The sequence below is a fragment of the Panthera uncia genome, chromosome E3, assembly GCF_023721935.1.
Source record: "Panthera uncia isolate 11264 chromosome E3, Puncia_PCG_1.0, whole genome shotgun sequence".
Taxonomy (NCBI): domain Eukaryota; kingdom Metazoa; phylum Chordata; class Mammalia; order Carnivora; family Felidae; genus Panthera; species Panthera uncia.
In genome coordinates, this window is record NC_064815.1 from 3,843,993 (window position 1) to 3,856,039 (window position 12,047).

Consider the following 12,047-nt stretch of genomic DNA (forward strand, 5'->3'; position numbering starts at 1 on the left):
CCTGTGTGCCAGGTTCTCCGCCTTAAATGTGGAACACCCCATCTAATCTGCTGCCACATTTTGAGGCAGGTACTATTTCCAAGGACCCTGTGCCCGATTTAATGCCCACAAACAGCGACCGTCGTACTTCGTGAGCCTTTTTAGCTCATGTTCCCCACCTCCTCCAGCACGTCTGACTTCCACGTCTGTCTCGCCTCGTGCCTTTATCTTGCATCACCTCAAACTCTTGTGCGATGCAGATTCTTTATACAGAAAATCCTTTCTGAGGTTTTAGAGGGATTCATCCTTATGACGCTTGCTATGGGCGAGTTTCTTCTACACCCTTCAAATGCAGCTTCCTTCACTGCCTGCTGAGTGGCCCTCCCTGTCCCTTCTTGGATTAGCATTCTCTGTTAGGGACCAGAAATTCTTCAGAGACGTGCGTGTGGGTGTCAGGGATCCCCCCCCTCTTCTGAAAAGAAGCCAGGAAGAAGCTGGTCAGTAGATGAGTGCGCGTATCTCAGACCATGGCCAATGGCGACAGGCATTTTGGGTTGTTGTCTCAAGTATTCTCAGAAGTGAGGAAGGACTGCCACAGTCCGGCTATTGGAGGTCCCTTGGAGAGGCCAGTGCACCCGTTTATTCCCTAGCAAGCCCATGTCCTCGGGGGCAGGGTCCCAGCCAGCGCGGGCTCCCCGTGAGCACCTGTGTTGCCTGCCATGTCCTGTTCGCGAGGCCTGGTCTGGTTTGGGAGGCTGCTCTTTTCGGGCAAAAGCAGAGTTGGGGGAATTTGGGGAAACTCCTTTTCTATTCTTTTCTTTTTTATTCTTTCTTTCTTTCTTTTTTAAAAACTATTTATTGGGGCGCCTGGGTGGCTCAGTCGGTTAAGCATCCAACTTCAGCTCAGGTCATGATCTCACAGTTTGTGAGTTCGAGCCCCGTGTCAGGCTATCTGCTGACAGCTCAGAGCCTGGAGCCTGCTTTGGATTCTGTGTGTATGTGTGCGTGTCTGTGTCTCTCTCTCCCTCCCTTCCTCCCCCAGTCGTGCTCTCTCTGTCTCTCTCTCTCTCTCTCTCAAAAATAAACATTAAAAAGAAAAACCTCCCCATTTATTTATTTAAGTAATCTCTACACCCACCGTAGGGCTTGAACTCATGACCCTAAGACCAAGAGTCGTGTGCTCTTCTGACCAAGTCAGTGCCAGGGAACCGCTTTCTTGATGAGACACGGATCCCACGGCTTCTGAGCCGCCACCCTCCTCCCGAACGTAACGAACACCCTTGCTTTTGCCACTTCCCCCACAGGACATGCAGGTGACCGGCGTGGAGGACGACAGCCGCGCCCTGAACATCACCATCCACAAGCCTGCGTCCAGCCCCCACTCCAAGCCCTTCCCCATCCTCCAGGCCACCTTCGTCTTCTCGGACCACATCCGCTGCATCATCGCCAAGCAGCGCCTGGCCAAGGGCCGCATCCAGGCGAGGCGCATGAAGATGCAGAGAATAGCCGGTGAGTGGCCGGCCCTGGCAGATGTCCCCAGGGCCCTCGGGCTCGCACGCTGACCGCTCGGGGAGGACACGTGTGGCTTAGAGGAGTTACTCGTGTTGTGGTGACAGAACGGAGGATCTGCTCAGACTCTCCCCTTTCCCAGGTGTGTGATTTCTAGAGAGTTTCTAGGGCCACGTGGAGGGGAGGAGAACCCTCCCCGAACGAGCAAGAGGCCCTGAACAGACAGGCGTCGGTTTGGGACAGCTGTTCACTTCCCACACACGGGAATCTTCTAGCTTACGTGTACAAAAGGCTTGGACATTCCTCTGCTACTCTGGATCCTTAACCCTTAATAAGATCAGGAGGGTCTGTCCTGTGCATTTTACAGAAGAGTAAACTGAGGCTCTCTGACTTGCCCAAAGTCACACGCACAGCTGGTTGACAGAAGCCCGGTGCGGAACTTCCTCCTGAAAGCCCATCCCTCACCCCCTCCCTCCAACTCTCCTGAGAGGCAGCCCTGCTTGGTGAGGGCACCACGATGACCCAGCACTAAATTTGGAAGTCGTCCGTTTCACAGGGGCTATGGTGAACGTGTGATGAGGCCTTGCGCCACCCTGGGCAGGAAGGCCCGAGCTTTCTTAGAAATAAAGGCTCTGTACCGAGGGCATTCCGTTCACCAGGGCCAATGGCACGGCGTTCCCCCGGGGGAGCAGGCATTCTATCAACTCCCCAAATTATAAATAGCCGTTCTCCAGACACCAACGCCTTTCAGTTCGAGCACCAGTGGTCATCCTGGTGTGGCTGCTGGGAGCAGTTCCAGCCCAGTGAGGGAGGAGGAGGGGTGCTTTCTAAAGGGATTACCTAAAAATAAACCCTTGGCGGGCCGGGTTTCTGGACGCTCTGGATTGCGTTACTTACCGTGCGTGCTCCGTTGATTTGCACAGGCCTGTGTCCCATGCGTCCCTTGTTTTCTCGCTTAGCTGAAACTTGGCCTATGAAATCATTACAGAAGCATTTTGTAATGTGCAAAGTGACTTAAATCATTCTGTCCTTCCTTTTAAGATTTATTTGTAGAGGGTTGTTGTTGTTTTTTTTTTTTTTTAATGTAAAGCAATTTCTCAGCGCTGGCACGAAGGCTAAATATTTCATCTGAAAATTGAGAATTATGCCGTAAAGTGGCTGTTAGAATGAACGCCTCGGGTATGCCTTCAATTGATTTTAAAAAGCCCCTCCAAATTGCTCTATCATGAGATTTGTTTCTGGGAGGGAAGATAGCAACCGTGACAGATAAGCACAAACTCATAAATACACAGGCGCACGCGCGGATATGTTCTCCCTCACACGCACCTCCCCGTGCGCGTGTACATGTCTGAACTTTCAGGGCAGAATTGGCCCCGTTTGCTTTGGGGTCTAAAGTCGTACCCGCAGCGAAGCCTCGCTGAGGGTCTTTTTGCCTGTGGAAGCCAAGGGTCCAAGGTGGACACTGGCCAGCGTCCATTTCTGAATCCCTCGCGAGGCACCGGCTGTGTCCTGAGCTCAGGCGGGACCTCGGTGTCGCGCCGGTCTCCCCAGCTCGAGGCCGCCGGCCGCCTGCTTGACGCCATCCACGCGATGTGCCCGGCAGGGGCCGCGGCCGCTCCGGCTGCGGCCCCAGCATCTACACCCCCGGCCCATGTGACGAGCATGAACCACGGTGTTGTTTGAACATAGCCCTCCTGGACCTCCCGATCCAGCCGACGACCGACGTCCTGGGGTTTAGACTCAGCTCCTCTTCCTCCCAGCACCTGCCTTTCCGCTTCTACGACCAGTGCCGCCGGGGCAGCAGCGACCCCACCGTGCAGCGCTCCGTGTTCGCGTCCGTGGACAAGGTGCCAGGTAAGCCGCCCCGACCCTGCGCCGCCTCGCGCCCCCGCCCCAGGGTTCCGGGACCTTGTCTGTTGAGTCTGTGTGAGCAAGCTTCCCTTCCCGTGTCGGAATCCGGGCGGCTGGAAGTACCCGTTTCTTAGAATTCGTCAAAGGATAGCTCAAGATGCAACACAAGCCCTAGAAATAAATCTTGGCTTTCTGTTTGGTGTTCTGCCGCCTGGGTTTGGTTTTCCAGAGATTTTCTGGGGATGTGGAAGAATTTCTCAGAATTAAGACTGAGAGCTTTCTTGGGAGTTTCTTGGAAATGCTCAGATTGTTAGTAATGAGGCCGTGGGGGAGTCCTCTCCTTCTCCAGGCGGGATGACGAGCGAGGCCGTGTGCATGGTTCCTGTTCCAACCCCTGAAGAAAGGAGAGCACAGAGAGGGCTGTGCCAGGGCCTTCCCTGTGGGGGCTGGGAGCACCCCTCCCACTTCCTCCAGAGCTCATCTCCCCAGAAAAGAGAAACATGAAAAGAAAGTTCGAGTGCCGCTTGCTCCTCCCAAGGGCTGGCAGCCTCTCCCCTTCCTGTTCCAGTGTGTCTAAGATAAGTCCACGTGCACCCAGTCCTTCGAAAGAGAGCCTCGCTCTTGATTGCAGAACTTCCCGAAGTTGGCCAGGCGGCCCCCTGCAAGCGTGTTAGGGTTTCGAACTCGCACTGAAATGTTGCAGAATGTTTTCAAAAGCGGCTATTGATGGAAGATGAGTTGTTGATTTAAAACGCAGCGATCGGGACCTGTCCCAAGTCAGGGTCCTTGTTTTCCTTCTGCTCCATGATTTATTCTATATTCGTTCTTTGATTGCATTAATTCATTTTAGAAATATGTACGTTGTAAGTATGTGGTATTTTAAGATATAAACAGGACGTGATAAAATGAGAAATAAGTCAGCTTTGCCCCCAGAAGTAATCACTGTGAACAGTTTCTTGCCTGTGCTTCCAGAAATGTTCGTTTGTATGCCATACACGTTTTTCTGGTCTATTTTTACACGCGGAGTCATACCATCTATGTGATTCTGCCCCTTGCCTTTTTTCACGGATACTTTGGTGTTCCACGTCAACGCACATAGATTCACTTCATGCTAGGTGACGATGAACTCTTACATGTTATTTTAGCACATGGCTGGACCAGAAACATGTCTCATAACGTTTTGTATTGGCAGGTGTTTGGGTCACTTCCATCGTTTTGCTCCTCCAGTGTCATTGAACATCCTTGGGGGGTCTCGGTAGAAGTGTGCAAATCTCGACTGTCTGTGGGACACATTCTTAGCCGGGTCCAAGGGGAGGCTTTTCGTCGTGACACAGGTAGTCCCAACATGTGCTCTGGGACAGTGCACTGGCTCACGCTGCCACCCACTGCCTGGACCGTTTTCATTCTTAAGACCCGTCTTAGTCTCTAAGGCTGATGGTGACACTGCTTTTGTTTTCAGCTACGAAATGCGACATGATGCTACCTTTTCCAGGGTCTGGAGGGTCCTTTGTCAAAGCTTGTTCAGGCTGTGTCATGTTCTGTAGAGATGGTTGCTAAGTAAACATAAATAATGGCCATGAGTCTAGGTTAAATGTAGATTGCCTTGGTAGGAAATCGTTTCTTTCTTTCTTTCTTTCTTTCTTTCTTTCTTTCTTCCTTCCTTCCTTCCTTCCTTCCTTCCTTCCTTTCTTTCTTTCTTTCTTTCTTTCTTTCTTTCTTTCTTTCTTTCCACAGAGTTGTAATTTATTATAGCATTTCTATAAGCACCGCCTTGTGATTTTTTAAATTGAGATCTAATTGACATATAACATCATACGAAGAAATAATTTCTTTAGCATCATTCGGGTTTCTTCTTGGGAACGAACAGGTTAAAAAGAAAAACCTGGGCATTACTTCCGTTCAGTCCTATTTGGACAAGGCAAGTGTAAATAAATAAATAGAGCCAAGTGTCACATTCTTCAGCATCTGCATAATCATCTCTCTTGTTTGCAGAACGCTTTACAATGACTTATTACCAAGTGCTCCTACCCTCCCTGGGCTCCCAGGGAGAAGTGAGGTCATCCAATGCTGGGGGTATGGGCCTGTCTCCTGTGGCCTGGGCCTGCCCAGTGGTGGTGGGGGGGGGGGGGGGGAGGAGGGTTGCCCACTGCCCTGCTACTGGCCCCAGGGTCTGGTATTTAAGGTAGAGCCAGTTGGGACTGTGGAGGGTCAAAGGTAGCTGCCAAAGCTGGCCCTCCGCCCCTTCCCTGTATCTGTCCCCTGACAGCCTCTGGAAGTGCCACTCGGGTGTGGTGTGGGGAGTGGGGACACTCTCACAGACGTGGCCCTGGGGGCAGCTGCTCTGGGCCCTTGGGTAGAGAGGCCTCGCGGCCTTCCCTTCCCTCGTGGCCCGACCAGCAAGTGAGATCCCCAAGCCTCAGCGTGACTCAGAGAGAGGGAGGGGAGCTCTCCCCACCCTTCCCCTCCTCACCACTGGCTGTCTCAGCCTGCCCCACGGCCGCCCAGCATCTGGAATCATCCTTGGTCCTCCTCTTCACCGTCCCACCCCTGCTGGCCTGCTCTGCTTCCAGAAGACACCTCCCTGTGCCAGCCAGCTGCCCTCTCCCTAGATCACAGAGCAGTACCCTCAGCTTCTCAGGCTTCCACCCTCACCACTGCCCTTCGGCCAGAGGGATCTTTCTAGAACATAAGTCACATCACATCATGCCCCTCCCTGCAACCCTCCGGTAGCTTCCGGTTGTACTTGGAACAAAACCCAGATCTCTCACTCTGGTCCTGCGTGGTGGTTGTGAAACGGGCCCCAGCTGGCCTCTCAGACGCAGCCACCCAGCTTCCTTCATCCCACCACCCCCCACCCCCACCCCACCCACCCCCCAGCCACACCGGCCCCTGCTGCTCCTTGAAGTCAGCACTTTGCAGAGTTTGGGCCTCGGGTCCCCTTTATACCCGTAAAAAAAATATCGAGGATCCCGAAGAGCTATAGTTTATATAGACCTTGGGTGGTTCGGTCTGTGGCGCTTGGACTAAGCAAGGGACACAAGGGAACCGAGACCCCGGAAGATCGGAAGCATTCTCCCGCTTAATTTCTGTCACCAAAGTGAACGAGATGTTCCCCCCGGGCAGGGCACATGCACCCACGCAGTAGACTTGGAGCCATTGCGCATCAGCCGGGTTTCGTCGCCCTCACCCTTGGAAGTTTTCAGAAGCCAAGGGGTGGGGCCGGAGGGGGGCTTCCGAAGCATGGCCTGGGTTGGCCTCTGATGCCGTGGCGCCACGGCCGCCTCCGGGCTCATGAGTGCAGCGCTGTCTCCCCACCCCCCACCTTTTGGAAATGGTCTTGTTCTGTGTCCCTTGCCGTGGGCCACATGATTGCAAAACCTGGGTGGGATGCCCACTCCTCTCCTGCCCAGAGGGGATCCTTCACAATGGGAAAACAGTTCTGGGTGACTGCCAGAGGGGCTGACTCTGTCTTGCCACCCTTCCCATTTTATCTGCCGGCCAGGTGATGGTCACAGAGCTGTGTGTCTCCCCCTTACCAGCTGTAAATGATTATATTTAATGAAAATACACCCTCCATTTCCTTGGAAGAGATACTAAAGTAGAATATAAATCAGGGCTCTTAGGTGACTAGCCACTTTGGTATATTTCTCTTTTTCCACTGGGCTCGGAGAGAAATCACAAATCCTATTTATTGGCCGGTTTTATGTTCCTGGCCCTCGCCCCTGCGGCAGGTTCAGCTCAGCTCAGCTCTGCGAGGGCAGAGGCATGGGTGCCCGCCTGGCCAGGGCAGGGGGCGGTCATCAGCAAACAGTGTGTCCCGGTGGGCAGGCGTGACCAGATCTAGAGTCTGCCTTCGAGGGGCGGCCCTCCACCGTTGGTGCCCTCGAGGCCTTGTCCCACCAGCCCTCAGAGACCGCCGATTGCCAGAATCTGCCAAGGGAGGCAGGGTGTCCAAAACTAGACTGCAAGGGCATCTTTCCACACACAGCACGGCTGGTTCCTTCTCAGCGCTCAGGACTCTGATCAGATACCTGCTCAGGGGCCTCCCCTGCCCCCAGGCACAGCTGGTTTTCTTTAATTGAGGTGAAATTCACATAACAGAAAAGAAAGTGTGTGATTCAGTGGCACTTAGTACGTTCATGGTCTTGTGCCACCACCACCTGTGCTAGTTCCAAAATACCTTGATCCCCCCGCAAATAAATGCCCGTTCGCCTGGGCCCTCCCTCCCCATTCGCCCTTCCCCAGCCCCTGGCCACCACCGCTCTGCTTCCTCTATGGACTGCTCTTTTCTGGATGTTCGTATACGTTGTATGGTGTGTAGCCCTTTGTGTCTAGTCTCTTTCCCTGAGCATCACATTTGCGTGGAGGTTCCTCCACGTGGTAGCGTGTGTCCGAGCTTCCCCCGTGTGGACAGACTGCTTTTCATTCGTCCATTCTCGCGCCGTTGACGGCCACGTGGCTGGGTTCCACCTTTTGGCAAGTGTGTTCGGTGCTGCTGCGAGCATGCACGTGGAAGTTTTTATTTGAACACCTGTTTGCAGTCCGTTGGGGTATCTCTGTCGGAGTAGAATGCCTTTCTCACGGCCTCCCAAGCCCTTGCCATCCACTGGAGTTGACCCATTTGTCTTCCCGGCTGTGTCGCTTGCTCCGCGCTGGCTTGGAAGGCTCCGGGGCACTGTTCGGCTTGCCCTCCACCGCCGATGCTTAGTGAGCAGGTGCCCAGTGACTGTCGAATGCGGGCGGGACGTGGATTGGTGGATGGAGGCTGGGCTGGATGAGCTGTTCAATGTCCTGTCTTCCCATCAGACCGTGAACTGCGGCAGGGGCGTTGCTGTCTTGCTCCCGGCCCTGACACCTGCATCAGTTGGTGGTGGTGGCTCAGGATGCCAGCCACAGAGTCAGACTTCATCCCACCAGGGACGTCCCACTTTCCTCTCTGGTCCCTACTTCTTGTCCCTGCTGGGTCCAGGCCACCATTTGTCTCTGGGCAAACATTTAAATCCCTGAGCACAGGGGGAGTGCAGCGTTTTCCACGAGTGTTATCTTTATGAAAGGCAAACAAACCGGCCCTATCGGTCACTGACCCAGAACATTTAATAGTTCCGTGGAAAGGCAGCTTAGTTCCAGAGCCAGCCTCTGGCAGCTGAGTAACTGAGGGAGAACGCAGAGATCGCAGTGTGCTCAGAGCCAGCCGCGCTGACCACGAAGCCTCCAACTGACAGCCAAAAAAAAAAAAAAAAATCAATGTTTAATTCATAGACCTCGGTCCTTCCTCCTCTCCTGGGATAACGTACTAGGTGCTAATGTCATCTCATGACAGTGTTTCCCAGAAACTAATTTTTTAGGCCTGTTATTTTTCTTGTTTCCGATTAGAAAACTGGAGCCACTTCTCTCCTCCCGGCTCCCCAAGGCAAAAGAAACGCCCTTTCTGGAGTCACACAGGAAGGAGAGCCTCCTGGCACCTTCCTCCAATCTTCTCAACCCCCTGTTAACCCCTCCCGAGCCTTCGGATCCCTGGCCAGAGACTCTAGCCACTGGGTCAGTGACTTACAGAAACTTCATTCTGACCTTCACACCTTTGTGTGTGTGTGTGTGTGTGTGTGTGTGTGCGTGTGTGTTAAGTTTAAGAGAGAGCGTGAGTGGGGGAGGGGCAGAGGGAGAGGGAGACAGAATCCCAAGCAGGCTCCACGCTGCCAGTTGTAGAGCTCGACGCGGGGCTCAAGCCCACAAATGGGATATCATGACCTGAGCCGAGGTCAAGAGTTGGACACTTAACCAACTGAGCCACCCAGGCGCCCTGCTCTGGGTGTTTTGAGCAGAAAACATCATCTGTTTCTGGGAGCATAGCGTAGAGTTTGACCGGAAGAATTTACTGTGCCAGGCACAGTTAATTCCGTGTTAATTCTGTATGTGTTAATTCCGTGCTCTGGATAATGCTGGGAGCTGGTGTGGCTTGCCCTGTTCTACATACGGGAAACCAAGTCTTGGACCAAGGCTGCGGAGCTCACACAGGGCAGGCTGAGAGCCGTACCTGCACTGCCTGCTTCTAAATCCCACTTGTCTCCAGAGGTCGGCAAGACAGACCCCCATTAGAGAGGGAGGGGCCTGCCGGGCGGCCCTGGCATAGATAGATCATTCCCCATTCCCATCTTATGCGCAACACTCACACACTCCAAGCCCCGCCTCGCATCAGGGATAAACCTGCAAAGCAGCTGTCTGGAAAGACGCTCCCTCCCACCCCCCGCAACCACCACTTCCAAACTGGGTAGAGCTTGGGGCCGCGTAAAGACCCCATCATGGCATAGATTTATTTGTTCCCAGTCTATCAAGAGCAAAAAGCAGAATTGAAACTTAAAAATGTTGCCTGTGTAAAATCAGGATCTGAGCTCTCTTCAGAGCTCTCTGGCAGAGGTCTCTAAGAGAGCAGCCCTTGCGTGGTTGGGTCGGAGGTGTGGGGATCAGGTCCCACTCAGAACTCATCCCTGAGCTGAGTCCTAGGGTCCCTGCTTTCCACGCCTCTTGTTGGAGCCCCCAGGGAAGCCGCCAAGAGGGAGTGTGAGCTCGTTGTGCAGCTGGGAGCACACAGCCCCGAAGGAGCCACGTTCCTGAGTCAGGGCCCACGAGGCTCCCTCACCTGGAACGTGCCCCAAGATCTGGACGCTTTCCCAGTGCACACACTAGCACTCGGTGTCTGAGGAGCCTTCTTGCGAAACGCTGCGCAGCGGGCGGACCCAGCCTCGGGCCCCAGATGAGCCTCTCTGGGGGTGGAGGCAGGAGGAGGAAAGAGTTCCAAAGAATTGAGTGTTGCTTCACTTTTCGGGGTCATTGGCCACCTCCGACTGTCAGAGCAACCGTGTGCCCAGGAGCCTTGTGCACCCAAGGGAACGCCGCTCCGTTTGCTCGTGGAGAAGAGAGCGGAGAGCCTGGGCAGGATGCTGTGGGAGGAGGCCAAGCCCCGGCTTCACTCTGCCCTTGGGCTTCCGTAGGTCCCGGTGGGCCCCCGAGGGGCAGCCTCGCTGGCAGCAGGGAATGGGCGGGCATGTGTCAGAGCCGGTGGCACAGCCGAGTGCCTGTGTGTGCGCGTCGGCCCACGCCTGTGCCTGCCCTGGAGGACGCGGCTCCTGCCGGTTCCTCGTCCTGTCAGACTTCCTAGGATGAGCCGAGCGTTTATTGTAGGGCAGCTGGAAAAAGTGGAAGAGGACCGAGAAGAGACAAGATGCACTAAACTTCTCTACCCTGAGGTGTCCGTGAAACACATCCAGCGTCCCTGCCCGTCGTTTTTTCCGTTTGTCCGGCATGGGTTTCTGGTCTCAGCAGCAGTGTTTGCCCGGGTAAGAGTCAGCAGAAGGAGGTGGCTTAGCCCATCCCTGGAGCAGACAGTCTGGGTTCAAGTCCTCCCTCCACCTTCTACCCGTTACGTGGCCTTGGGCCAGCACCTGTTTATTCGTGTAAAAAAAAATGAGTGTACTTAACACTACTGAACTATGCACTAAAAAATAGTTAAGAGGGTCAACTTTATGGTATGTGTGTGTTACCGCAATTAAAAAGGGGAAAAGAAGCGGGGATGAAAATGTGACCCACCTCATCAGGCTGTCGTGAGCATGAAAGGAGTTAATTCACCTAAGTGCCCAGAACGATGCCTCACGCGTGTGCGGTGTGCAGTGAAGGTTAGGCTCTCGGTATTTTTTATTGTCATTGTTATTAGTCACGGTTGACCCTTGGGACCCCAAATAATAGGTTCCCTCTCTACGCATTCAATCAGTTTGCACGAAGTTAATCACCCAGCAGCTCCCTGTGCTGCACGTCCCAAAGACACAGCACAGTTGTACAGATTTGCTCATTTAGAAAGGCTTGTCATCAGGTACTGATAAAACGCGGGGGCAGAATTTGCCTCCTGCAGAAGGGCCAGGAGGATTCCGGTGCTGTGATGTGCCAGGGCCCCACAGCTCCTGGAGGCAGAGCCAGGGCCAGAGAAGAGGGGAGATCCGTCCCCAGCGCCCCAGCCCAGCACGTGCCCGCTCCCCCATGGTACTGACTGCCATCACTTAGTTCTCGCTGACCCACACACCGGGCCTGGGAGGCTGGCACCGTCGGTCACTCTGCGGACAAGGAAACCTGAGCACGGGAAGGAGAGTGCCTGGCCCACTCCGTGAGCCCAAGCCTTCAGTCCTGAAGATTATTCAGGGGCAGAACACCTGGGAACCAGCTGTGCTTTGGGAACTCTTGAGAACTTTTATTATATTCCATTCAGTCGTGTGGGCCAGGAGCATGGAAACCAGTAGAAAACATGACTGTATTCTGTGGATGCAGGGGTCTGCGTCCGAAGGAAAAATCCATAAAATTATCTGAAGAAACTTGATGAGCCTCTTTCTTCTATGGATGTTTGTTTTTTCGCTGCTGAGTCATTTGTTTTTACCAACTGCAAGTTCTCATTAACAGACGAGTGATAGCAAATGATGAGGATCAAAGGCTCGTTTGTGGGGTAAAACTCAGAAACAGAGAAGACCCCGGCCCTTAATTTTAGCTGGGAATTGGAAAAAGACCACGTTGGTTTGATGTTTGCCTGAAAATGTCTCTGACTAGCCTAGGGAACCCTAGGGTCCCCCCTGGAACTGGGTTTGAGAACCACTTTACCACTTCCCAAGACCCAGTCATGGTGCCTGCCTTGGGACCCAAGAGCATGAGGTGCCAACCGAGTGGCATCACTG

General features: G+C 53.8%; 1 protein-coding gene across 6 annotated transcripts in view; it reads left to right on the forward strand.

Annotated features, from left to right (window-relative positions):
* The window catches only part of CLEC16A (C-type lectin domain containing 16A), a 201,399-nt gene that overhangs the window by 149,072 nt on the left and 40,280 nt on the right, over positions 1 to 12,047 (forward strand). For all 6 annotated transcript variants that reach the window (XM_049638244.1, XM_049638247.1, XM_049638245.1 and 3 more), the window contains exons 20-21: positions 1,284 to 1,488; positions 3,178 to 3,342. In XM_049638244.1, coding sequence (XP_049494201.1) covers positions 1,284 to 1,488; positions 3,178 to 3,342 — 370 coding nt within the window. The remainder of the gene's footprint in view (positions 1 to 1,283; positions 1,489 to 3,177; positions 3,343 to 12,047) is intronic.